Source organism: Anomaloglossus baeobatrachus, chromosome 5 (genome assembly GCF_048569485.1).
Source record: "Anomaloglossus baeobatrachus isolate aAnoBae1 chromosome 5, aAnoBae1.hap1, whole genome shotgun sequence".
Taxonomy (NCBI): Eukaryota; Metazoa; Chordata; class Amphibia; order Anura; family Aromobatidae; genus Anomaloglossus; species Anomaloglossus baeobatrachus.
In genome coordinates this window covers 400,789,708-400,815,856 of record NC_134357.1, presented here as the reverse complement: position 1 = coordinate 400,815,856, position 26,149 = coordinate 400,789,708, and the positions used below count along the sequence as shown (strand labels likewise).

Sequence of the window (26,149 nt, the reverse complement as noted above, 5' to 3'; positions counted from 1 at the left end):
GGAGCCTCCCTGACTCAATGTGAATCACAGCTTTTGTTTTAGGAACTAGCGTAGTACACACATACAATACCTCCTCCTGCATGAGTGAAAGCACTTTGTCTAAGAAGGTTTAAGGAAAGAATAGAAGGGGGAGGGGGGTAATATGATGAAACGCGTACAGTTTAGTGTCCCAGACCAATGAGGTAATGATGAATCCCGCTTCTCTCTCAAATGTTGGCACGCAAATCAAAGCTGATGACTCTGCTAAAGGACCAATCCTTACGTAAAAGTCACACCCACATCCTCTTGTATAAAGAGAAGGATGGAAGGTCTGCTATCCTGCACTTAACCAAACATCACAGGTAGCACTTAGAAAGACAGGTGTTATCATTACATCATGTCCTCCTCATACAGCACTAGGCAGTTCACCACATCCTCAGGATCTTCAGGTGGTGTGGGATTAGGTGTTCATGGTGGTGGCTCAAGCAGATTGTCTATGGGAAGTTACAGGGCACCTAGCATCCATGGAAGCAGTGGTGGCAAAAATATCTCCATCTCCACCTCTAGAGTGTTTTCCTCTGGTGCTAGTAGTCTTGGAAATAGCTTTGGTGGAGGATTTGGTGGCCTAGGTAGTGGTGTTGGTGCTGGCTTTTCATCTAGCCATGGTTATGGCTTTGGAGGGGGACATGGCAGTGGTGAGGGTCTTCTAGCAGGTGGTGAGAAGCAGACTATGCAAAACCTGAATGACCGTCTAGCCTCATATCTGGACAAAGTTCGCTCTCTGGAGAAGGCCAATGCTGAGTTGGAGGTCAAGATTCGTGAATGGTATGAGAAACAAGCACCAAGGCCAGATCGTGACTACAGCCAATATTACAAAGTCATTGAAGATCTTCGCAACAAGGTAGGAAAAACATTTATTCCCTCATACACCAATATGTCTGACTGCCTTTATAATGTGTTGATTTAGCTTATAATAGAATGATAGTTATATACAGTATGTGTGCAATTCAATTTCCTCTGTACTAGTATATATCTTACTATATCAAGTGGAGTTTCACATAATGAGTATATATGAAGGTACATATGATAGCTTTCATCACTGGAACACCCAAAAACTGCTTAAACTGACTTGGGATTTGTTGTTCCAGATACTAGTTTAGCAGATTGATGATATAATGACAGACAGACAGAAGAATTCCCCATCAAGGTGGTACCACTAGATACTTTCTGATTATGTAGCTAATATCCATGATTTCGTCCTGTCAATGACACAAACTGATGATGTCATCAATATGAGACCTGTATCACTCGGTGACCTAAAGGTGTATTCCCATCTTCAAGAGTATAGCTCAACATGTAGTAGTTGTAATAATAAGAATATCAGCAAATACCTCCAATTATAAATATAGTATAGTTCTCCTGATTAGCTATGTCACTTACCACATGTGCAGGCATGGCAGTTGCTTACGTATCCATGGTTATGACCACTAGCAACTAACTGTCCCTTTATGTGTGGCCGTAACCTTGGATACCTAAGCTATTGCAATGCCCTGCTCATAAGGTAAGTGACATAGCTTTTCTGAAGAGCTATACTGTACTACATTATTAATTGGAGATAGTTGCTAATATTATTATTATTATTATTACACCTACTAGAGATAAGATCTAGTAGATCGGAATATCCCTTTAAACACTAAGTGACATGTAATTTACAAGAAATCATAAGGAACCTGGTGTCTTGTTAAGATAAAGGAATCATGATAACGATAACATGGTACTGAAAAAAGTAGAAGCTTTAATAATAATAATAATAATAATAATAATAATAGATGATGACCTATTTTCAAAGCAGGACAAACAGGTAATATTGGACCTCAAGTATAAGATCAAAGTTATATGCGAGGAGCTTTTGGTTATTATACAACTTTAATATATTATGAAGCACTTTTACAGAAATTGTCATCAATAATGGTTTTCACAATCTAATCTCCCCAATGCAAACAATTTCAGGACATGTTAACCCTAGAACGCGCAAGCAATTCAATCTACCATAGAAAACAAATGACCTAGCAGACCTGCGAGGCCCCAGGTATGCGTTCTAGGGTTAATACAAAGTGAACATTTGGCCAGAGGAACCTAGAAGTGGGCAGAGAAACTTAGATTTACAAACTCTATATAGATGTTAGATTTGCTTTTATTGTGGTTTAGGACTCCAATGCTGACCACTGAGCCACTATGCCGAAAGCACCGGGACCTGTTATGTCTGTGAGACAGAATGAGGGCCTGTAGGCCTTAGCTGCTAGGCCTTTGGGCACTGCCAGTTGTCAATGTTCTCCTCATGGGAGGGTTCAATTTTAGAAAGTCCACAGAGATACCAAATATATCTACTCCTTTCATCACCAAATGATATGCTATATAACACTAAGAAAATGTTGAATATCTTTTTGTCTATTTTCATATACCGTACTTTGTGCATAATTCCTGATACTAGGTGCATAAATCTAGAACATAAACGTTTGGCCCCACAATCATTGTAGGACACAGACAGTAAAATGGACATTTTGTTTTTCAGTATCTTATCCTTGTGGCTCTAACCAGTAATTTTACCTATGATAGTCATTGGCTTATCCCCTTAGAAGTAATCTAATAGCCAGTGTAGAACCAGCTTTCCAGGTAGCGGTGACCCACTAACCTACTGGGTCTTGTGACAATATCTGCCCTTATTTTTTATATTAAATATCAACAAAAACATAAAAATGCTATCAATAATAACCAGAATATTATTTTTTTTTTAACTCTTAGATCCTCCTTGCCACCACAGACAATGCCAGCATTCTCCTCCAGATTGATAATGCCAAGCTGGCTGCTGATGACTTCAAGACTAAGTAAGAATTGCTTCCTGGTTATAATATCTGACATGGGTGTAAGATAAATGTCACTTTTTGGTCAACCTATCGGCTATAATCGCTTGACTATTTGTCATAATGGCATAAATAAGCAGGAGAACTATATTAATGATAATACATTACATATATATCTATATATATAGTGTGTACATATATATATATATATATATATATATATATATATATATATATATATATAACATAATTCAAGGTTTATAGCAGAAAGGGGTCCCTCTGATAAGGGTCCTCACCCCTTGAAATAATCGAAGAGCACTGTCAAAGAGTTTCTTACTCTGGTGGACTTGTCCTGTATTCTATCCTTAATAACCTTAATAACACAGTCATCCCAATTATTTATATGGGAACTGTGTAATACTTAATTTACCCTGTTATGGCGCCGCAAGAAAATTGTAGCTGATCACTGGGTAATTAAGCAGGTGGACACCTTGTGAGCAAATTATCATCAAAGAACACATCTAAGAAATCGAGATTGTTCAAACCTGTAAATCCCTTTGTAGCATGTCATCTTCAGTTCCAATTATAATTTAATTTGCCTTCTGTCAACCAGGTATGAAACTGAAATGACCATGCGTATGAATGTTGAGGGTGATATCAATGGACTACGCAGAGTACTGGATGAACTGACCCTTACTAGATCAGATCTAGAGATCCAGATTGAGAGCTTGAAGGAAGAGTTGGCTTACTTGAAGAAGAACCATGAAGAGGTAAGGATGGTTCCTAATGACTATTGGGAAACAGTTTATTCAGGAAGTATTAAAGATGTAGGTAAAAATAACACATTTTTTGTTGCATAGGAAATGAACGCTCTCCGTGGACAAGTTGGCGGCCATGTTAATGTAGAGATGGATGCTGCCCCAGCTATTGACTTGACTAAGATTTTGTCTGACGTGAGAGACCAATATGAGGCTTTGGCAGAACAAAATCGCAAGGAAGTCGAGGCCTGGTACTTTAAGCAGGTAAATAAAGATAATTTCCTTCAGGGTGTTCTTTAATAATTGAATTGTCTTGGTTGCAACATAAGCACCTGACATATTCAATGTTTTTATTATAGACAGAGGAGCTGAACAGAGAAGTTGCAAGTCACAGCGAACAGATCCAGTCCAGCAAAACAGAAATAACCGACCTAAAGCGTACCCTCCAAAGCCTAGAGATTGAACTTCAGACGCAACTAAGCATGGTGAGGTCTAGTCCAAGAGTATTCATGCAATGTTCCAACAAATACATTACTATATAACCTAAACAACATTCATTACTGTAGAAAGCGGCGCTGGAAGGCACCCTAGTAGAGACAGAAGGCCGGTATTGCATGCAACTCTCTCAGATCCAGGAGATGATCAGCAGTGTGGAAGTTCAGCTTGCCGAATTACGGTCAGATATGGAACGCCAGAGCTATGAGTACAAAATCCTCTTGGATGTGAAGACTCGTCTGGAACAAGAAATTGCAACTTACAGACGTCTCCTGGAAGGTGAAGATATCAAGTAAGTAATACAAAGGTATAAAAACACTGGGAATAATTGAGTTATGCTCAAGTGATTAAAGTAAACTAAAATCTAATTGAGGTTGCATCATGGTGTCCAAAAAGGATGAGACATGTTACTTTTGACAAAATATTTGGTTGTCCATGCACCCCTAATAAATTGGTGATGCCATCAGTTTAGTGAGGAATTGTTATGGGGGGCTGTCTGATAATAAACCTAAAGGAATGTCAGACAGTCAGGGTCCACCGTGCAAAGACTCTGCTGCAAACTATGGCAGAGGATAAGGGGTATATAAGTGTACCACTGTAAAAAATAATAGCACAAGTGCAGAGTGCAATATCTCTGTTAAACTCACAGAGGAATATAATTAGAAAATAAAGCAATTCCTCCCTTACTTGGAGGGCGTGTGGAATGGTCTGTGTTAAAGATCACAGAGACAAAAGCAGTGAGTGTGAAATGGCACCTACCTAGGTCCGTTCCTCTAGTGGTGCCAGGAGACGGACAGCAGCGTAAGCCACACAAAGCTCCTACCTGCGTTTGCTCCACTAGTGTGTGAGGACACGAACCACTAGATATGGCACCTGCCTAGGTCCGCCCTTCTAGTGGTGCAAAAGAGACGGACAGCAGCGTAAGCCGCACAAAGCTCCTACCTCTGTTCACTCCCCTAGTGTGCAAGGATACGAACAACTGCCAGACGCAGTATAAGGAACGTTACCCTAGCGGCAACGTCCACCTACGAGTAGAATCACAAGGCCCAGCCGGACCATGTGCCTCAGGCACCTGTCTATGTCCGCTCCACTAAGAGGTAAGGATACGGACTGCAGCCAAAGCTGTAAGGTATAAGAACGCTACCCTGCCGGTAGCGCTCACCTAACATAGACAGAGAGATGCCTAGAGGGACGTGCACAGGGCGTCTACCCTCATGCATGAACCAAGAGGAGTGAGCGCTGGGCGGCGTGCATCAGGGTCTTATATAGACTCTGTGCCTCATCCAAGATGGAGGACACCGGAGCCAATCCGCTGCCAGAATGACAGCAATGACGTCACGCTGGCCTATCACTGAGCAAAGCGTCACAAGCACATGACCAGCGACCAATCGGCATAGAAGGTGTCAGAGACATGTGACCACGTGTCACAAGCACATAACCAGTGGCCAATCAGCTTAGAAGGTGTCAGAGACATGTGACCTCGTGTCAGCAATGATGTCACCCGCACATGTGTAATGGCTCCAAGATAGGACTTAGTCTCCAGCGCTTGCACATGTGCAGTAGCAAGAAATCCGGACATAGTCTCCAGAGCCACAGCAACCGTAACAGCAATCCTATATTTGAAGTATAGGAAGCATGGTTCTGAGGCCAGTCACAATACAAAACAAAATGATTAGGTCTTATATGGTCAGTGTTTTCATATCACCATCTTGGTACCTTCATAGGCCACTTGGTCATATCAGCTTTCTCCATCTCTCCACCTGAGGCATAAGGTGCAGTTTTCAAAAATCCCCTTAAGAAAAATGTGTAGCCCACTCCCCAACCATTTATTACTTTTCATAGCCTGACGAAGAAGAGATGTTGGGTCTACTTGGGCTCCAGGACCCTTATATGACTTGGTTCACTAAGATCAGTGTCAAGGACCTTATTGATAGCTGGTATTCTGATACTTAAGAAATCATAGGTATTTGAATCATTGAATCATTGCATTGTTTTGGATAGAAACCCTTAAAGCGCTATATGCAGCTAATCCAAAATCATACCAAATACAAATTTTCCTGAAAGCAAAGACTAACTATTCATTCTCTTTTTTTTTCTTCCTACAGCACTTCACACAAAGACTGTAAGTACATTGTATTCTCAGATTTTTAATTAAATTAAGATTAATTCAGGTTTCAGCTTCAGGGATGTGCCGATGGCATCCAAAAATGGGCACTGTCTTAAAGTAACAGTTGCGATAACTATTTTCTGCTTGAAGAGTATCATAGTTTTGTAGTTTTAAGGATGAAAGAAATCACAAGTCAAAGTTCAATCTATAATATAAAGTGTTAATCCAGTCCAAGGTAATAGCTCATGATTCAGATGCTAACTAGCCCCTATTAGGAGAAAAATTATTTCTGGAATCCACATAGTAAAAAAAATTAAAAAAGGCATCCAGGCCTCTCTTCAACTTTAGTAGTGAATCTACCATTACAACATCATGTTGCAAAGAGTTCCATAGTCTCACTGCTCTTACTATAAGAATCTACGTCTGTGATTATGATTAAACCTTCTTTCCTTTAGACGTAGAGGATGCCCCATTGTCCCCGTTACAGGCCTAGTTGTAAAAAGTTAATTAGAAAGTTCTCCGTACTGATCCTTCATATATTTGTACATTGTAATAAAATCAACCTCAAGCCTTTGCTTTTCCAAATCTCAATAACCCCAAGTTTGATAACCTGTTTAAATAGCACATTTTGGACTTAGTTCACCTATTCCCTAAATAACCTTGGTTGCTCCTCTCTGCACCCGCTTTAGTTCAGCTTTGTCCTTCTTATACATTGGAGCCCAAAATTAGACAGAAATCCATGCTTTCAGAACTTACATATATTATATAACAGGCTTGTAGATTACCTTGCCATAGTAAGGGTTGCAGTCCCTGGAGCTGGAGCCTAGGGGAGCCAAAAGGTCCCTTTGGCCTAAAATGAGAAGCCCAATATTAATAAATCCAGTGATAATTAGGGCATTGTTGTAGATTTGGCACCGGGGTCCACAAGTTGAAAGGTACACCCCTGCTTATGCCTAGAGCAGAGTGCAAGATAATACCTGCCGCAAGACTTCCACTTCAAGTCTTAATAATGTTATGCCTCTTCTATGCATATGTGACTTTTTGATTGTCATTTAAGATTACCACAATCCATAATGAAGTTACAATATTATCTGTAGCAGGTTCATCTACTACAATGCTTACTAAACTGTCTCTCTACTTTCACAGCCCCTCAAACCATACGTAAATACCGCACCATTATTGAGGATTCCATTGACGGAAAAGTGGTGTCATCACAGGAGAAGGTCCATCATTCCACCTACTGATCTACACCTGTTTCCAAACTCGGCACATATATCTGAATCAAATTTAATGTATCTAACATACCAAGTTCTAGTGGCAGCTACTATACTGTACATGAGTTGTCCACGACCAAGAAATCAAAGAATGCTTTGCTAGTTGGCAGGCCTATTGGTATCTAAGGTTCTGTAGCAGCTAGCAATGGATAAATATCATCAGTATCTTGTGCTGAGTCACTGATGCCAATGTAATACTTGTGTTTCTCTAACCAACTTCTTGTGCTACTTTTTGAGGCTTCTTAATTTTCTATATCTAATAAAGTTATCTGCTTTTTCATGCACGACAATATTGTCTGTCATTTATTTTTTCTTACACCTTACCCATCAGCACAAATCAATTGTGTATTCAATATAAATAATCCGGTATTCCGGATAAGTGTATATATATATATACATATATAAAAATATATATATATATATATATATAAAAATATATATATATATATATATATATATATATAAAAATATCTATATATATATATATATATATATATATATATACACACAGTATATATATATATGCAGGAGTCAATGAAAGTAAACATTGCCATCAGCTGGTCGAAGGTAATAAAAGCAAACAGGAACTAAAGAGTTGATTGTGTGTTTCCTCGGAGTAAAGGTCCAGTCACACTAAGCAACTTACCAGCGATCCCAACAACGATAGGGATCGCTGGTAAGTTGCTAGGAGGTTGCTGGTGAGCTGTCACACTGCGACGCTCCAGCGATCCCACCAGCAGCCTGGCCTGGCAGGGATCGCTGGAGTGTGGCTACACGAGTTGCTGGTGAGCTCACCAGCAACCAGTGTCCAGCCACACGTGCAGAGAGCAGGGAGCAGCGCACACTGAGCGCTGGCTCCTTGCTCTCCTAGTTACAGCACACATCGGGTTAATTACCTGATGTGTGCTGCAGCTAATGTGCACAGAGCAGGGAGCAGCGCACACTGAGCGCTGGCTCCTTGCTCTCCTAGTTACAGCACACATCGGGTTAATTAACCCGATGTGTCCTGCAGCTACATGTGTACAGAGCAGGAGACGGCAGCACAGGCAGTGAGAGCGGCTGAGTCTGGTATCAAAGGTAAATATCGGGTAACCAAGGACAGGGCTTCTTGGTTATCCGATGTTTACATTGGTTACCAGCCTCCGCAGAAGCCGGCTCCTGCTGCCTGCACATTAGTTGTTGCTGTCTCGCTGTCACACACAGCGATCTGTGCTTCACAGCGGGACAGCAACAACTAAAAAATGGCCCAGGACATTCAGCAACAACCAACGACCTCACAGCAGGGGCCAGGTTGTTGCTGGATGTCACACACAGCAACATCGCTAGCAACGTCACAAAAGTTGTTCGTTAGCAGCGATGTTGCTAGCGATGTTGCTTAGTGTGACGGGGCCTTAACAGCTTAGAAGAGACACCGAGTCAGCTGACAGTTGGGGCCTGGGAGCGGTGTTATTCCAGAGAGGATCTGATGTATACCAGAGCCAGTAGAAGACCGTGACCTAAGCCAGTAGAAGACTGTGATCTACTCCAGTAAAAGGCCATGACCTACACCAGTAGAAGAACCATAACCAGAGCCAGTAGAAGACTGTGACCTGCATCAGTAAAAGACCATAACCTATGCCAGTAGAAGACTGTGAGCGATGCCAGTAGAAGCCTGTTACCTGTGTCAGTATAAGCTGAAGACACGCGCCAGTGGAAGACCTGAAATCAGCGCCAGTAGAAGACCGTGATCTACTCCAGTAGAAGGCCATAACATACATCAGTAGAAGAACCATAAACAGCGCCAGAAGAAGACTGTGACCTGCCCCAGTAAAAGACCCTGACTTACGCCAGTAAAAAACTTTGATCTATGCTAGTAGAAGCCTGTGTCCTGCACCAGTAGAAGCCCGAGACTTGCGCCAGTGGAAGACCTGTAATCAGCGCCAGTAGATGACTGTGGTCTGATCTGAACTATGCCCGAGAGAGGACCCAGCCATAGTAGTGGAACATTTCCATAGGCTGTTGCTTGCTGCGCAGACATACAGTATTGAGTGGGGACTGAGGCTGTGCTTCAGAGCATGAAGGTGGCCAGCCAGTAAAGTGTGTGCAGAGACCCCCCCCAATTTGGACTTGTGGCTTGGCTTTGTGTATGGGGCTTGTGTACTGCTTAGTATTGTTTAGATAAGCAGAAAACAATGATGAGTAGGGTGACACTGATGATTCCCTACTAGAGGGATTTAGATAAGACAACGCCGACAGTGACCGTTAGGGGTACTTCACACACAGCGAGATCGCTACTGAGATCGCTGCTGAGTCACGTTTTTTGTGACCTCATTAGCGATCTCGCTGTGTGTGACACTGAGCAGGGATCTGGCCCCTGCTGTGAGATTGCTGCTCGTTACACACAGCCCTGGTTCGTTTTTTTATTGTTGCTCTCCCGCTGATAAGCACACATCGCTGTGTGTGACAGCGAGAGAGCAACAATCCTGAATGTGCAGGGAGCAGGAGCCGGCATCTGAAAGCCTGCGGTAAGCTGTAACCAAGGTAAACATCAGGTAACCAAGGTGGTTACCCGATATTTACCTTCGTTACCAGCCTCCGCAGCTCTCACGCTGCCAGTGCCAGCTCCTGCTCCCTGCACACGCTAAGCTAAGCGGTGTGCGCTGGTAACTAAGGTAAACATCGGGTAACCATACCCGATGTTTACCTTAGTTGCCAGTGTCCGCAGCTTCCAGACGCCGGCTCCGTGCAAGCGCAGCATCGCTTGCACGTCGCTGCTGGCTGGGGGCTGGTTACTGGTCGCTGGTGAGATCTGCCTGTTTGACAGCTCACCAGCGACCATGTAGCGATGCAGCAGCGATCCTGACCAGGTCAGATCGCTGGTGGGATCGCTGCTGCGTCGCTAAAGTGTGACGGTACCCTCACTTGGTGGTAGATATAATATCTTGTAAATAACACTGTGATTGTATTCCATATGCTTGTGTCACTGATTTCTTCACTGTGAAATAATCTGATTTACTTGTGCCATACCCGTGTCTCATATTTAAAGCAATGGATCAGCAGTATGTTAGATATTAAAACATAACTTTTATTCTAAGAATTGTAATTAAAATGACACACCATATAAAACTCCTCATAACTAAGCACAAGAAAATTAATATATAATTAGAAAACAACCCACAGTGATGGATATGTGCACAACACTTGTTATCACTGCAAGAGAAAACTAAGGTAATCTATAAAGTCCACAATTCAGCTGACAAAGACATAATTCAAGCATCTCAAAAGTAGTGAAAAAAATGTGAGATAGTGATAAAGGGTAATGTAAAAACGAATAGCAACTCACCCAGATGCCAAAAAGTCTAAAAAGTAGGATACCCATATGGACGTGCAACTCTACAGAGAGTCCTCCACTCCAGTATAAAAGAAGCAGGGAGGAGGACACAAAGTTAACCCTATTAGGTCCTATTTAATCTTTTGTCCCTGTTTAACCCAAAGCTCCTGCCTGGAAAATGGTAGTCTACATCTGTCCCTATGTGATCTGCACCCTAAAATCGCCATTATGTGCCTCCCGACGAGTTTCTCCTTATCAAGGTCATGAGGGGATGGTTTTCACTGTCACTCTGCATCGCTTTGCTGACCATGACTGTCTCACATGTATTCTGCTCTAATCGGTGTGTTCTCAAACCGGACTCTATCAAGAGTGGAAACTCAAAATGCAATGTGACAGCCATGGAGAGTGAAGACTCAGAAAGTAGTGTGACAGTGGAACGACAATGAAAACTCTACCAATAAAGTCAAACTGGGTGACTAGACTACCAGTGGAACAGTTGGGTCTAGGCTTTTTTACGATCATAAGGCAAAAGTCAATCATTTTGAAGCGTTGGGCAATGAAAGTGACAGCTATGATATTACGACAAATATTCCCTGAAACATGTGCAGAAAATACAGTCTTATCAAGTGACCACACACCTTAATCAAAGATATTGAAGTCTACACTATGTTGGTTGTTATCTACTGTTCACGGTTTTAGGAGCTCCACATGGTGGCAGTATATCCAGGAATTCCAAATTTTCCAAATACTGCTCTTGTATTTTGTGAGATCATTAACTATATGTGAGAGTCTAAGTGATGGAGCAGTGATTAATATCTGTCGTGTTAGTGCAATCAGGTGTGTGTGGTAGTGGTCTGTTTTCTTCTGGGCATCAGTCCTATGTTCAGTGGTGAAATAGAGACTATATTGTGATGCCCTGGCGCTGCCAGGTGGTCACAGACAAATAGGCCCCCGCACAACACCTTTCCTCACAGGGTTACACCAACGCCAACAAAATTCTAGTCACCCCCCCCCCCCAGGGTAGGACAGGCACACCAGTTGGTGGGACCAGGCGGATGGTTAATGCCCACCTAGGGGTCTAGAGAACCCAGGGCGGGAAAAGTTTAGAGTAGTTTTGTGTAGAGTTCAAGTTGAGAGGAATGAGGACTGAGGGGCAGGAGAAGTTGAAGTGCAAGCCTGAGAGCAAAGGTGTCGAGGTTGGAGCCCCGGCATTCTGGCTAGGTGGCAGACGGGGGTCAGTGTCTGACAGGAGTCAGGAAGACGGCTGCCGGAGATCCGAGGTTGATCAGGACAGGGTAGGAGCCCGCTAATACCGACACCGGAGAACCGACCCGGAAATTGTGCACAGAGGGGGTACTTGGACCCTGAAGCCAGGACTGGAACGGCCTCGCTAATTAACCAATTGAGGGCAGGATTATAGGTCCCGTCCCAACCAAAGTCCCAAAAGCAGACAACAGCCCACCGCGGGGGATAGAGCATCCGCCAGGGCCCGGTAGATCCCAAGGGCCAGCGTCAGCGGGCAAGGCTCCCAAAAGAAGTAACGGGAGCGGACTCCCGTGTTCCATACCGGGAAGTCCACAAGAAACAAAAGTAGTGCAGAGGAAAGTGACACAGACCATCACCCCGGGTGAGGGACCAGAGTACACCCGGCTGCGGCGCTCCGGCCACCAGCACCTTGGTTTACCACGGACTTGTGTGATTTCTTCAATAGTGAGTACACCAACATTCTCCGGTCCGTCCGGGCGCGCCGGCTCCTGCAATCACCATCCTCAGCACAGACACACTGGGCCCTGGGGCATCCATCCCTACCCACGGAGGGTTAGCAACAGCTAGCTGCCATCCCAACGACCCGGGTGCTCCCCAATAGCAGCAGTGGTACCCCATTTTACCACACACCGTGGGTGGCGTCATTGACTATATACAATATCCCCACACACCAACATCCCCCCTTTTATTTCGAAGTGTCTGCGAGACCCCCGGGTCCAGAGACCTCTTGAGCCACACACTGCAGGTCCGGATCCAAGCAGCCCGGCTGCTGACGTGGGGGCGGTACAATATCATACCATCCAATTTTTAAAGACATGAAAGAGGGACATGGGCTTGCATGTTGGACTGTTACACTCCATTACCGTGCATTGCCATTATCCCTCAGGTCAAAGCAAGGCTCCAAGTCTGATGCAGTTCTCTAGGTGTGCCAGAATTATACTTTATATATGACAATACAAAAATAGTGCCTCTAGTGAAGCCCCTTAGTGTTTCCACACAGCCTGATACAACGTTTATGGCTCCCTCAGAGTACGGTGGCTTTTTATATTCTCTCTAACAGTATGAAGGCCCAAGGATGCCACCACATACAATGATGCCTCCACAGTATGATGCTCCCCAGTGCCCCACACACGGTAAGAACCCACACATAATTCCCCACTGTGAGGGCCCATACACAGTACCATGCCCCACATTGCTCTTTCCCCAGTATGGTGCCATTCCCCTCAAACCCACTAGCGAATTAAAAAACCCCAACTCACCTAGCTCTATTCCCATTTTCAAAAGGATCCTTGCCCTCTTTAGAAAAGATATAATATGAAAAAATGGTCAAACTGGCTCACTAGAGTACCTGAGGGAGTGGTGGGTCCAGGCTGTCATCAAAGTCCAACAGAGAAAAGCAATATTTGGAGGTGACCTTAGAGCCAATCTTTTGTCACCAGGAGTCCATTTGTTAGGGCTTCATCACAATTTTTTTTATTTTATTGAGTGTTCTGTATGTGAGATTATGCCAACAAAGCTTGTGATACAATTATACATACAGTAGATGTGCACATGAAGAGCGGACCCCCAATGTCATATTCTACGCCACTATAAGGCCTAATGCGCACGCTGCTTTTTGTGCTGCGTTTTTGCAGCTTTTTTGGTATAATTTTAGGTGCAGTTTGTGGTCCTAAATCGCATGCAGTCCTTCTCCATTAAAGTCTATGTGAAATGTGAGAAATCCGAAAGGCAGTGCGCACATCGCTTCTTTTTTGCTTGCAGTTTTGGTTGCAGAAAAAAAAGCAGCATGTCACTTCTTTTCTGCGTTTTTCTCTGCATTTTGCCATTGACAATGTTAACAAAATGCAGGGGCAAAAACACAGGAAAAAGACACCAAAACGCAACGAAATGCGGCAAAAACGCATGCGTTTTTCTGCCAGAGGGTGTGTTTTTTGCTGGAGAAACAAAACTGTAGTGTGCGCCGCACATAGCCTAACTCCAGTCTAATACGAGCCAATAGATATCTCCAACCTGTTGTATGTTAGCTATCGCTTCCCACCAATTACTCTACAGAACAACATTTTTGGCAAGCAATAGCTTGGTAGATCTTTGTCTTCTAATGCATGACAAGATTAGTAAGAGGTAATTAGTTACTGGATTAATTACCTAAAGAGACAGATAATGACAAGGTACAATCTGTACAAAAGCACTTCCCGAATTCACAAGTTCCAAGTATAAGTATTATAAATGACTCATATAATTACGTGTCAGCGTCAATTTCCCATAAATGCAATTGGTAATTGTGCTTGGCACTGGGTACATAGAAATCATGGGGCCCCATAGCAAAAATTTGACTGGGGCCGCGACCAATTAAAAAAAAAAAAATACATTAAAATATTAGCATAATATACAGCATACACGTTACCAGGGGCGGCTTACATGTTACTGTGGGGGACATACAAGTTACTGCGGGCCAGTGGGGGGGCATACAAGTTAGTGGGGGGGCATATATACACATTAGGAATTCATCTTTATCCTTGCCAGGCTATACATCTACCAGTCCAGTAAGCAAACTATTATCCGACGCAGCTCAGTCTGCAGAGGACCAGTCTATGCAGTGCTGTGTGTCTGTGCTGCTGTTTTGTGATAGTGTGCGATGCGCTGAGCACCGCAGTGCCTGGCGTTCGCTGAGCACTGCAGTGCCTGATGTTCGCTGAGCACCGCAGTGCCTGACGTTCGCTGAGCACTGCAGTGCCTGATGTTTGCTGAGCACCGCAGTGCCTGACGTTCGCTGAGCACCGCAGTGCCTGACGTTCGCTGAGCACCGCAGTGCCTGACGTTCGCTGAGCACCGCAGTGCCTGACGTTCGCTGAGCACTGCAGTGCCTGATGTTTGCTGAGCACCGCAGTGCCTGACGTTCGCTGAGCACTGCAGTGCCTGATGTTCGCTGAGCACCGCAGTGCCTGACGTTCGCTGAGCACCGCAGTGCCTGACGTTCGCTGAGCACCGCAGTGCCTGACGTTCGCTGAGCACCGCAGTGCCTGACGTTCGCTGAGCACCGCAGTGCCTGACGTTCGCTGAGCACCGCAGTGCCTGACGTTCGCTGAGCACTGCAGTGCCTGATGTTTGCTGAGCACCGCAGTGCCTGACGTTCGCTGAGCACCGCAGTGCCTGACGTTCGCTGAGCACCGCAGTGCCTGACGTTCGCTGAGCACCGCAGTGCCTGACGTTCGCTGAGCACCGCAGTGCCTGACGTTCGATGAGCACAGCAGTGCCTGACGTTCGCTGAGCACCGCAGTGCCTGACGTTCGCTGAGCACCGCAGTGCCTGACGTTCGCTGAGCACCGCAGTGCCTGACGTTCGCTGAGCACTGCAGTGCCTGATGTTTGCTGAGCACCGCAGTGCCTGACGTTCGCTGAGCACCGCAGTGCCTGACGTTCGCTGAGCACCGCAGTGCCTGACGTTCGCTGAGCACCGCAGTGCCTGACGTTCGATGAGCACCGCAGTGCCTGACGTTCGCTAAGCACTGCAGTGCCTGAAAACAGTGGAATCAGCAGCAGCCAACAAACCAAAGCTCTCCAGAGTAAACAGTACTAAAAAATGAAGAGGAAAGACAAAATCCAGCGAGCTCAGCAGTAGATGAAATATAAAAGATTCTTCTTTATTTCAAAATTTGATAAAAATATCAGATTACGGCATATGACAAGTTAATTCAGGCAGAGATAGAAAAAATGATTACTGCTGTAAACGCACGACGACGCATTTCGGCATTATGCCTTTATCATTGTCATTCATATTCATATTGAGTGTTGGCAAGAGCTCCTGCCATTCAATCCGATGCAGAGCCTCCTGATGAAATAGCAGCACATCTACTGGACTTTTATGCACTGTAAGCTGGCTTCCTTCTGTTTTTTCAGTACTAAAAAATAGTCCCACCAAAGTGCCTCACAGTAATTAATGATACATTTACTCCCACCATAAAAATAATTAAATAATACAAATTTATAAATATCTACATTTCTTTTTAGTAATGCTGCAATAAACTCGTCAGAAAATTACCAAATAACATACTATATAGTGTTACTGAACCACACCCAACATATCAAGACCAATAATACTACTATACATTGCAAAATAATGCCGCCACACCATGGCCAAACATTATCAGAACATAGAGTCTGAATATAATTACTATCCTGTTACTGAACAAGTCCACTGCACAAAGACCAGTGAACGAAATCCCTCCCCCAAATCTGCAGTGTGTGAACTTGGCCTAATGTAGCGATAACGTAGCGATATCCTCCTTTGTGCCCCTTGTGATGCCCCGGACTAGTCGGGTCGTCCCAGGTAGTCACACACAACACCACACCCCCTCCCGATTAGGTGACATCAGTCAAACTAAAAACCTTGTCACCACCCTCCAGGTTTGATGTCCACACCAGGTGGCGGAGCCAGGCGGTAGGCTCCGCCCACCGAGGAGTTCACAGGCCTGGAGGCGGGAAAACACAGAGTCTAGAGAAGTCTAGTTCAAGTGCAAGTCAAAAGCAGTCAAGTTCACGGGCAGTCCTGTGTCCAGGCTGCCAAGAGACTACCAGGTGGCTGGGTCAGAGCCCAGTCACCATTAGCAAGGAGGCAGACGGTGGTGGCCGCCTGCAGGAGACCGGGAAGATGACCGGCGGAACCGTAAGGGACCGGGATAGGGTAGTGGCCCGCCGGAACCGAACCGGGGAGCCAACTGGATACCGGAGCACCAGGCAGGGTACTCAGACCGAGTACAAAGCCCTGAACCGACAGGGCCGAGTCGAATGAACTGATTGCGGACTGGACTTAAGGACCTATCCCACACAAGTCCCATTAGAAGACAGCAACCCAACCATATAGGGTAAAGCCACCGCCAAGGCATAGAGACCCAAAGGGCCAGCGTCTGCGGGCAAACGGGCTCCTATGACATATACAAGTCGGGGAGCGGACTACCGGTGTCTAGGCATAGGAGTCAAACATTTACACACAGAGGTGCAGGAGAAAGGTGGCAACCACCAACCTATTCTGGGAGAAGCTGCAGCCGGCTGCGGGCCCCGTTCATCACTCCTTTTGGTTTACCAGAGACTCCAGTGACTTGTGTCAGAATGAGTACACCAGTGCCATCAGGCACCGAACCGCACTGCACTGCAACACTTCACCCTGCACCCCGGCCCTTGCCTACCGGGCCCCGGGACCAACACCCCCTACTTACGGAGGGGTCAACACCTAGCTGCGTCATTACACCGCTCCCGGGAGCCCCCATACCTTCACCGCAGCGGTGGTGTCTACAATCACCACAACCCATGGGTGGCATCACGAACTATAATCCCAAACCAAACCACCGCGGCCCCGGCCGTGGGACTCCTCACCCAAATCCCCGCGTGTAGCGCCAACTCCCTTGCAGAGCGACGTGACCCCTGGGTCCGTGAGAGGCTCGAGCTACCACCCGCAGTACGAGCACGGATCCGAGCGGCTCGGCTGTCGCAGCCAAGCCCGCAGGGCGGTACACCCTCATCACACACAATATAAATTTCACATCTGTCTCCCCCACATAATAGTAACGATTATGACCCTCTTTATAGCCTTAGGAGCCATAATAAAACTGCACAGTACAGGGATAACACTAACACACACACACACACACACACACACACACACACAGTGATGTCACAGTACAGGGGTAATACACACAGTGATGTCACAGGACAGTAATAATACACACAGTGATGTCACAGGACAGGGATAATACACACAGTGATGTCACAGGACAGGGACAATATGTCACAGGACAGGGACAATACACACAGTGATGTCACAGTACAGGGATAATACACACAGTGATGTGACAGTAGAGGGATAATACACACAATGATGTCACAGTACGGGGATAATACACACAGAAATGCCACAGTACAGAGATAATACACACAGTGATGTCACAATACAGAGATAATACACACAGTGTTGTGACAGGACAGGGATAGTACACACAGACACAGTGATATCACAAGACAGAGATAATACACACATTGATGTCACAGCACAAGGGTAATACACACAGTGATGTCATAACACAGGGCTGATACACACAGTGATGTCACAGTACAGGGAAGTTTCTTTCTGGAGTGTTACAGGCAGACGTTTGAGCATTATAATACTCACCTGCTCCTGTGCTGAGAGAGATCTGTTAGTGGCTCTGGGCCTCCCTGACGCACTTCCTGTTGGTCCTCCTGGGTGTGTTCAGTGCCTGTCCTCTGCTTTTTCTTTCTATTCCTTCTGTTCTCTGTTTGCTGTGTTCTTTTTGCTCTCTTCTCCTTCTCCCTCTTTTCTCTGCTTGCTCCGGTGTCTGCTCATTCTCCTACAGTGTTTTTCTTTTCATCTTTTCTTTCTCCCGTGCTGTACTGAACAAGCTTCACCCCCTCTCCTAATTGGTTGTTCTCTTCCTGGCGTCTCTCACAGCTCTCCGACTGGAAAAAGATGCTGCCTGGCCACTCCCTCCTCTTCAGGAGAGGCCGTGCAGTGTGCAGTGTGGGCGAATCTGCATCTCTGTGTTGCGGTCAGCCTGCAGATATACAATCAGTGCCGGCCTCCAGCGGCCTTAATCAGCTACTTGGTGACTGGCCCAATGTGCCCCTGCTGGGAATGATGAAAGTGAAAGCGCACACACCACAGGCCACCCCAGCTCATGGGCCCCATAGCAGTGGCGTGGCCTACCTTTATTGACGGCACGCCACTGCACTGGGTTTTGATTAGGACATGACACAGGGCTCACTCCAGATATACAGTATATCGACCCTTTAGCAAGTTGCCTATGAAGATTCCACACATAATGGAAAGATTCCTCATGGATTTTTCTTTTAAATTCAGATGGCATTTTTTGAAAATCAGCAGTGATGTTTTCATCACATTTTTTTTGCTGCATTATTTTGTGTATTAGTAAAAATGGCATATTTTCCTGTCATCTTTACCCCTACTGACAAAACAAAAAAATAAAATAAAAACCATGTGTAACCATATCCACATGCTAAGGAGGAGAGATACACCTAAAAGTTTGTAATTGTAGCCTTTTATTTTTTACAAAATGGGGTCTGAGCTCTGTACTCCTTCAGTTAGACACTGGATTTTTTTGTCTTAATTTTTTGTCCTCCCATATCAATAGTTATAACTTTTTTTTTATTCTTGTGTCTGAGGTCTGTTTTTTTTATGACGAGTTGCACTATTTTTAGGTGGGATTTTATTCAAGCAATACAGTTTATTGAATCTTTTATTATGAGTCAAATACAAAAAAAGATAATTTTTTCATAAATATATATTGTGTTCTACAGGTTGTTAGGATTACAGATATAAATGGAAAATATGTCTATATTTATCATTGTGTTATTTTTTACCATTTATCTGCCATGGAATATTACTGGATATTGATATAACATCAGCACTCTGCCATTCTTTGTTTGTGAATATCTCCTGTGAACATCTAGATTGGGGGTCTCAAACTTGGCTGGGCCACACATAGTTGAAGAAATGTGAATTTGCGGGGGGGGGGGGGGGGTGCATTTTTGCAGGAAAAAGTGTCATTTTTAGTAATAGCATAATTTTTTCCTATACACTGTAATCCACACGAGCTCCTACAACGATCCCAGCTCTGCTACATACTGAAGTCACACCGCGCGGGCACAGAACATGACCGCATGCTGTGGTTTCATGCAGAGACTGATTGACTGACTGCAGAAATTTGGTACAGACAATTCAGGACCAAGTTTGCATCTCCTGGCAGAAAACCACACTGAAACGGCATCAAAACTGTTTTTGTGTGTTTTTTTGCCAAGAGATGCAGATTTGGTGCTGAAATTTAGACACCATAATGCTGCACCAAATCTACATCTTCTGGTAAAAAAATTGTATCAATACCGCATCAAAACCACATTGCATTTTGATGCGGTCTTTTTGCCAGTAGTTGTAGATTTGGTGCAGAAATATAGTGTATAAATTTAAGCACCAAATTTGCATCTCTTGGGAAAAAAATACGGTTTTCTGCCAGGAGATGCAAGTCTGATTGAACTCAATTGACCTGAGCTGAGGTCACTGAGTTCAAAGTTGTCACCTGAGGTCAGTTTACCTGCACTCACAGGTCGGGCACCTTGGGAACCTCCAGCTGTGACACACATAAACTCAGTGACGTCGCTGTTAACAGCTGTGGCTAAGTCATTGCTTGTAGCTGCAGTGGGAGGGCATGTTCTGTGCCTGCGTGTTGTGACTGCAGGATGTACCAGAGGCGGGATCGTTATATAATTTTGTGTGTGTGGATTACATTGAATTTGGGTGTTTTGGAGGTTAATAAAGGGGTGAAAGAGGGTTTTTTTCGTTTTTTTAATTTCAAATAAAATATTTTTTTCTCTGTTTGTGTTTATTTCTTTTCACTGATAGATTAGTAATGAGGGGGGTCTCATCGACATGTCCTATTATTAATCTAGTGCTTAGTAATACCTGTTAGCTGTCATTAACCCCTTATATTACCCTGGTTGTCATCACACCAAGGCAATTGGGTGAGTCGGGTAATATGTCGGGAATGTCGCATCTAATGGATGTGACAATTCTGGGTGGCTGCAGGCAGCTATTTTTAGGATGGGGGGAGTCCAATAACCATGGGTTTCCCCAGCCTGAGAATACCAGCCCCCAGCTCTTGGCTTTATTATGGCTGGGTATCAAAATTGGGGGACGGCACGCTGTTTTTTAAATAATTTATTTAAATCATTTAAAAAAAGCTGCATTGGGTCCCTCTTATTTTGATACACAGCCAAGATAAGCTAATGGATGGGGACTGTAGCCTGTAGCCAATTGCTTTATCTGTGCACAGTAACATATAACGGGGGGATCCTACCAAAATGTATTTATTTATTTTTATACTACAATAGTGACACGTAGACAGGGCTCGTGATCGCAAGCAGCTGTCGCTGTCACACAGGCTGGGAGCATGTCTAACTGCAACCAATAGGAAAAAAGCAGGTTTAAATACCACGCCAAACCACAGGAGTCCAGATGAAGTTAGTAAATCTCTTTTCTTTATTTTCACAGGTCTACGCGTTTCAAGGACATATCCGTCCGTCCTCTTCCTCAGGACAAATGCAGAGAATACTATAGCGCTATAGTATTCTCTGCATTTGTCCTGAGGAAGAGGACAGATATGTCCTTGAAACGCGTAGACCTGTGAAAATAAAGAAAAGAGATTTACTAACTTCATCTGGACTCCTGTGGTTTGGCGCGGTATTTAAACCTGCTTTTCTCCTGTTGTCTGAAATCACTCCGTTTCTGCGGGACTGCTGCCTCCCACGTTACTTTCATGCTGTCAAAGGGGTTGTGACTGGCACAACCGCATCAGGTGAGTGTTCTTGTTACACATTCACCTCCCATTGTTATATCGGGTAAGACCCTATTTGCGCCTTTCTTCCCACAGTTTTTTTGCTAACTGCAACCAATCACAGATGCTATGGGTCAGGGAAAATTATCTGCCATTTTTGTACTGATAGCATTGCTGGATATCTTCTGATTTTAGATGGAAGAAACCATGATGTGTCCTTCATTTGCTTCACTAATTTTTCGTTGCTGACCACTGTGTCTTCAGTCCTCAAAGATGGCCATTTCTTGTTGTCTTTAATGTTGAAAAATGCAACAGATACATTTCTATTGTGCAGTAACATCAGGAAGGCATCTGATTGGCTCCAAATTCATTCTGCTGTTGATGTTTGGAACAACCTACCTGTCGAGTTCATTAAAAAAAAACTGTGCAAGTAAAGGAATGTGCAGAAGCCGGGTCATGATGGCACCACACTCCTTAGCTAGAGAGACTGAGTAATTGTAATCTGCTTCGGGTGGGGTGTACAACACTTATGGTGCTCTTCAGGACAGCATACACCACCCTGCAGCTGATCACCATTGTAGACATAGCAGATAGACACATGACACTGGAGTTATCTTGCATAACAACATAAAATGGTTTATTTGATCTTCCACATTCATGACAGACATGTTCACAATTTTACGATCCTGCTTCTGCTTTCTCTCGGGGTTCTCCACCTGGCCTATCGCGCTAACTAGGACCTAGTCCTCCAGCTGCTGAGCCTATGTTTGCGCTTCTCCCTCTTCTTTCTTCTTTGGCTACTTGTGGTCCTCTCACTGCCCCAGGTGGCTTCTAGTCACTTGACTTCCTTTGGCCCATCCAAGGTTCCCTTCCCTGATGGCTGTCTAGAGTCCTTAGGCTCTTCTAAGCCTTTCAAGGTGAGCCATAGGCTGCACACCCTTGAAAGATGCCTCTGGGTTCCCCAATGGGCCCAAGTTATAAGGCCACATCCTCATTTCAAGAACCGCAATGCAGAACTGGCACCTCACAAGGCCCATCCCACTAATAAACCCACTGGCCATCTGTCACTAATCCCTCGGTGCTCTAAGCTTCTTCGCAACCAGTCTAATACTACTACATCTATAAAACCTGTACCCTCAGCTTACTTGGCTAATATATACAGTTAGGTCCAGAAATATTTGGACAGTGACACAATTTTCGCGAGTTGGGCTCTGCATGCCACCACATTGGATTTGAAATGAAACCTCTACAACAGAATTCAAGTGCAGATTGTAACGTTTAATTTGAAGGTTTGAACAAAAATATCTGATAGAAATTGTGGGAATTGTACACATTTCTTTACAAACACTCCACATTTTAGGAGGTCAAAAGTAATTGGACAAATAAACCAAACCCAAACAAAATATTTTTATTTTCAATATTTTGTTGCGAATCCTTTGGAGGCAATCACTGCCTTAAGTCTGGAACCCATGGACATCACCAAACGCTGGGTTTCCTCCTTCTTAATGCTTTGCCAGGCCTTTAAAGCTTCAGCCTTCAGGTCTTGCTTGTTTGTGGGTCTTTCCGTCTTAAGTCTGGATTTGAGCAAGTGAAATGCATGCTCAATTGGGTTAAGATCTGGTGATTGACTTGGCCATTGCAGAATGTTCCACTTTTTAGCACTCATGAACTCCTGGGTAGCTTTGGCTGTATGCTTGGGGTCATTGTCCATCTGTACTATGAAGCGCCGTCCGATCAACTTTGCGGCATTTGGCTGAATCTAGGCTGAAAGTATATCCCGGTACACTTCAGAATTCATCCGGCTACTCTTGTCTGCTGTTATGTCATCAATAAACACAAGTGACCCAGTCCATTGAAAGCCATGCATGCCCATGCCATCACGTTGCCTCCACCATGTTTTACAGAGGATGTGGTGTGCCTTGGATCATGTGCCGTTCCCTTTCTTTTCCAAACTTTTTTCTTCCCATCATTCTGGTACGGGTTGATCTTTGGCTCATCTGTCTATAGAATACTTTTCCAGACCTGAGCTGGCTTCATGAGGTGTTTTTCAGCAAATTTAACTCTGGCCTGTCTATTTTTGGAATTGATGAATGGTTTGCATCTAGATGTGAACCCTTTGTATTTACTTTCATGGAGTCTTCTCTTTACTGTTGACTTAGAGACAGATACACCTACTTCACTGAGAGTGTTCTGGACTTCAGCTGATGTTGTGAACGGGTGAACGGGTTCTTCTTCACCAAAGAAAGTATGCGGCGATCATCCACCACTGTTGGCATCCGTGGACGCCCAGGCCTTTTTGAGTTCCCAAGCTCACCAGTCAATTCCTTTTTTCTCAGAATGTACCCGACTGTTGATTTTGCTACTCCAAGCATGTCTGCTATCTCTCTGATGGATTTTTTCTTTTTTTTCAGCCTCAGGATGTTCTGCTTCACCTCACTTAAGAGTTCCTTAGACCGCATGTTGTCTGGTCACAGCAACAGCTTCCAAATGCAAAACCACACACCTGTAATCAACCCCAGACCTTTTAACTACTTCATTGATTACAGGTTAACGCGGGAGACACCTTTAGAGTTAATTGCAGCCCTTAGAGTCCCTTGTCCAATTACTTTTGGTCCCTTGAAAAAGAGGAGGCTATGCATTACAGAGCTATGATTCCTAAACCCTTTCTCCGATTTGGATCTGAAAACTCTCATATTGCAGCTGTGAGTGTGCACTTTCAGCCCATATTATATATATAATTGTATTTCTGAACATGTTTTTGTAAACAGCTAAAATAACAAAACTTGTGTCACTGTCCAAATATTTCTGGCCCTGACTGTATATACAGTGGAAACCAGAAGTTTACATACACTATTTAAAAAGACACATATGCTTGTTTTCCTCACTATCTGACATAAAATCAGAATAAACCTTTCCCGTTTTAGGTGAATTAGGAACCAAAATTATTTATACAGTCCAGACAGTCCATACAGGCTTATCCATGTTATATAAATAAAAGCTTATAACTGACTTTAAATTCATCCATTGGTTTCATAAATTACTCTGTAGAAAGCTGAAACCCTCCCAAATTTGGTTTAGGTTATGAAAATAAAGTTGCTGCAAAGCTGAAATATTGATCATTTAATGAACACAGAAAGGTCAGATTTTGGCAAGACAAAAGTTTTGTCGCCCACAGAAAGTAATGTGAAATTTAAACAAATAATTAACTTCTAATACAAAGATATGTTGCATAACATTGGTGAATGAAGTTGTGCTATTAGAGCCATATTTAATATTTTGTGTGACTTCCATAAGCTTGAAGGACTGCATCCATGCTGTTCAACAATGATTCATACAATTTATTGATGAAGTCGTCAGGAATAGCAAAGAATGCAGTCTTACATGCCTCCCAGAATTCATCTAAATTCTTTGGTTTTGTCTTCCAAGCTTCCTCTTTCATCCTACCCCAAACATGCTCAATGGTGTTCATGTCTGGTGACTGGGCTGGCCAGTCCTTGAGCACCTTGATCTTCTTTGCCAGGAGGAACTTTGTTGTAGAGATGAATGAATGAGATGTATCACCATCCCGTTGCAGAATTTGACCCCTTTTATGATGGGGAATGTAAGTGGTAGATAATATGTCTATTTTATGTCTATATTATAGGCTATTGATATTGCCTTCCACCTTGCAAATATTTTGCACATCCCCATGCTGAATGTTACCCCAGACCATGATCTTTCCACCACCAAACTTAACTGTTTTCTGGATCCATATGGACTCTAGGTCTCCTGCAGTATTTGCGGTGGCTGTGGTGTAATTCAACTGAAGATTCATCAGATAAATCCACCTTCTGCCACTTTTCCAGCATCAATCTGTTTAGCAGGCTGTGGGACTTGGCAAATGCCACACGGTTTTTTAATTGCCTTTTGTTTAGTGCTGGCTTCTGGGCACTGATTCGATCATGGAGGCCATTTCGAGACAAAATCCTACAAACTGTTCTAGTTGACACAGGGACATGAGGTGACCAGACCTTTTGGAGCTCTGCTGCAGTGGAAGAGGTGCTGGCTTTGGATTTTCTAACGATTAAACGTTCCTCCTGAGCAGTTGTCTTGCAGGGTCTGCCGGACCTGGTCTTGTCAAAAACATCTCCAGTCTCTTCAAATCTTTTCTTAATTCTTTGTACTTGTTGCTGAGACACATTAAAGATGCCAGCTACCTCTGCAGTGGATCTGTTCTTCAGCCTCTTGATAATCAAGGCTTTGGTCACAGGGTGGATTTTTGGCATGTTGTCAGAGGTCAAGTTGCAGTTCAAGTGAAGGTCTGGGGTGCTGGGTTTCTTTTTATACACACCAACTAATTAACCGATCATTTAGTGAGCACAGGTGGGGATGTAAGCTAGGATTGGGTGCATTATATGACAAGGCTACAAAACGTTTGTCTTACCAAAATCTGACCTTTCTGTGTTCATTAAATGTCAATATTTCAGCTTTGCAGTAATTTTATTTTCATAACCTAAACCCAATTTAAGAGGGTTTCAGCTTTCAAATGAGTAATTTATAAAACCAATGGATGAATTTAAAGTCAGGCTATACGCTTTTATTTACATAACATGGATAAGTGACAGAACTGTATTTGCCAAATGCCAGAATAATGAGAGAGATGTTTTACAGCATTTTTATTACTGTCTGCAAAGTCAAACGTTTACATACATTTCATTCATATTTGGTACCATTGCTGGTAAACTGTATGACTTGGGTTTTGGAT

At 44.0% G+C, this 26,149-nt stretch overlaps 1 protein-coding gene across 1 annotated transcript; it reads left to right on the top strand.

Moving 5' to 3' along the window:
• The first annotated feature begins 309 nt into the window (after nt 1-309).
• LOC142311629 (keratin, type I cytoskeletal 19-like) lies at nt 310-7,764 on the top strand. The gene is made up of 8 exons (XM_075350191.1): nt 310-880; nt 2,782-2,864; nt 3,454-3,610; nt 3,701-3,862; nt 3,958-4,083; nt 4,165-4,385; nt 6,199-6,215; nt 7,347-7,764. The coding sequence occupies exons 1-8, from the start codon at nt 377-379 to the stop codon at nt 7,442-7,444; spliced, it is 1,368 nt and encodes a 455-aa protein (XP_075206306.1). The 5' UTR covers nt 310-376; the 3' UTR covers nt 7,445-7,764.
• The last annotated feature ends 18,385 nt before the right edge of the window (nt 7,765-26,149 follow it).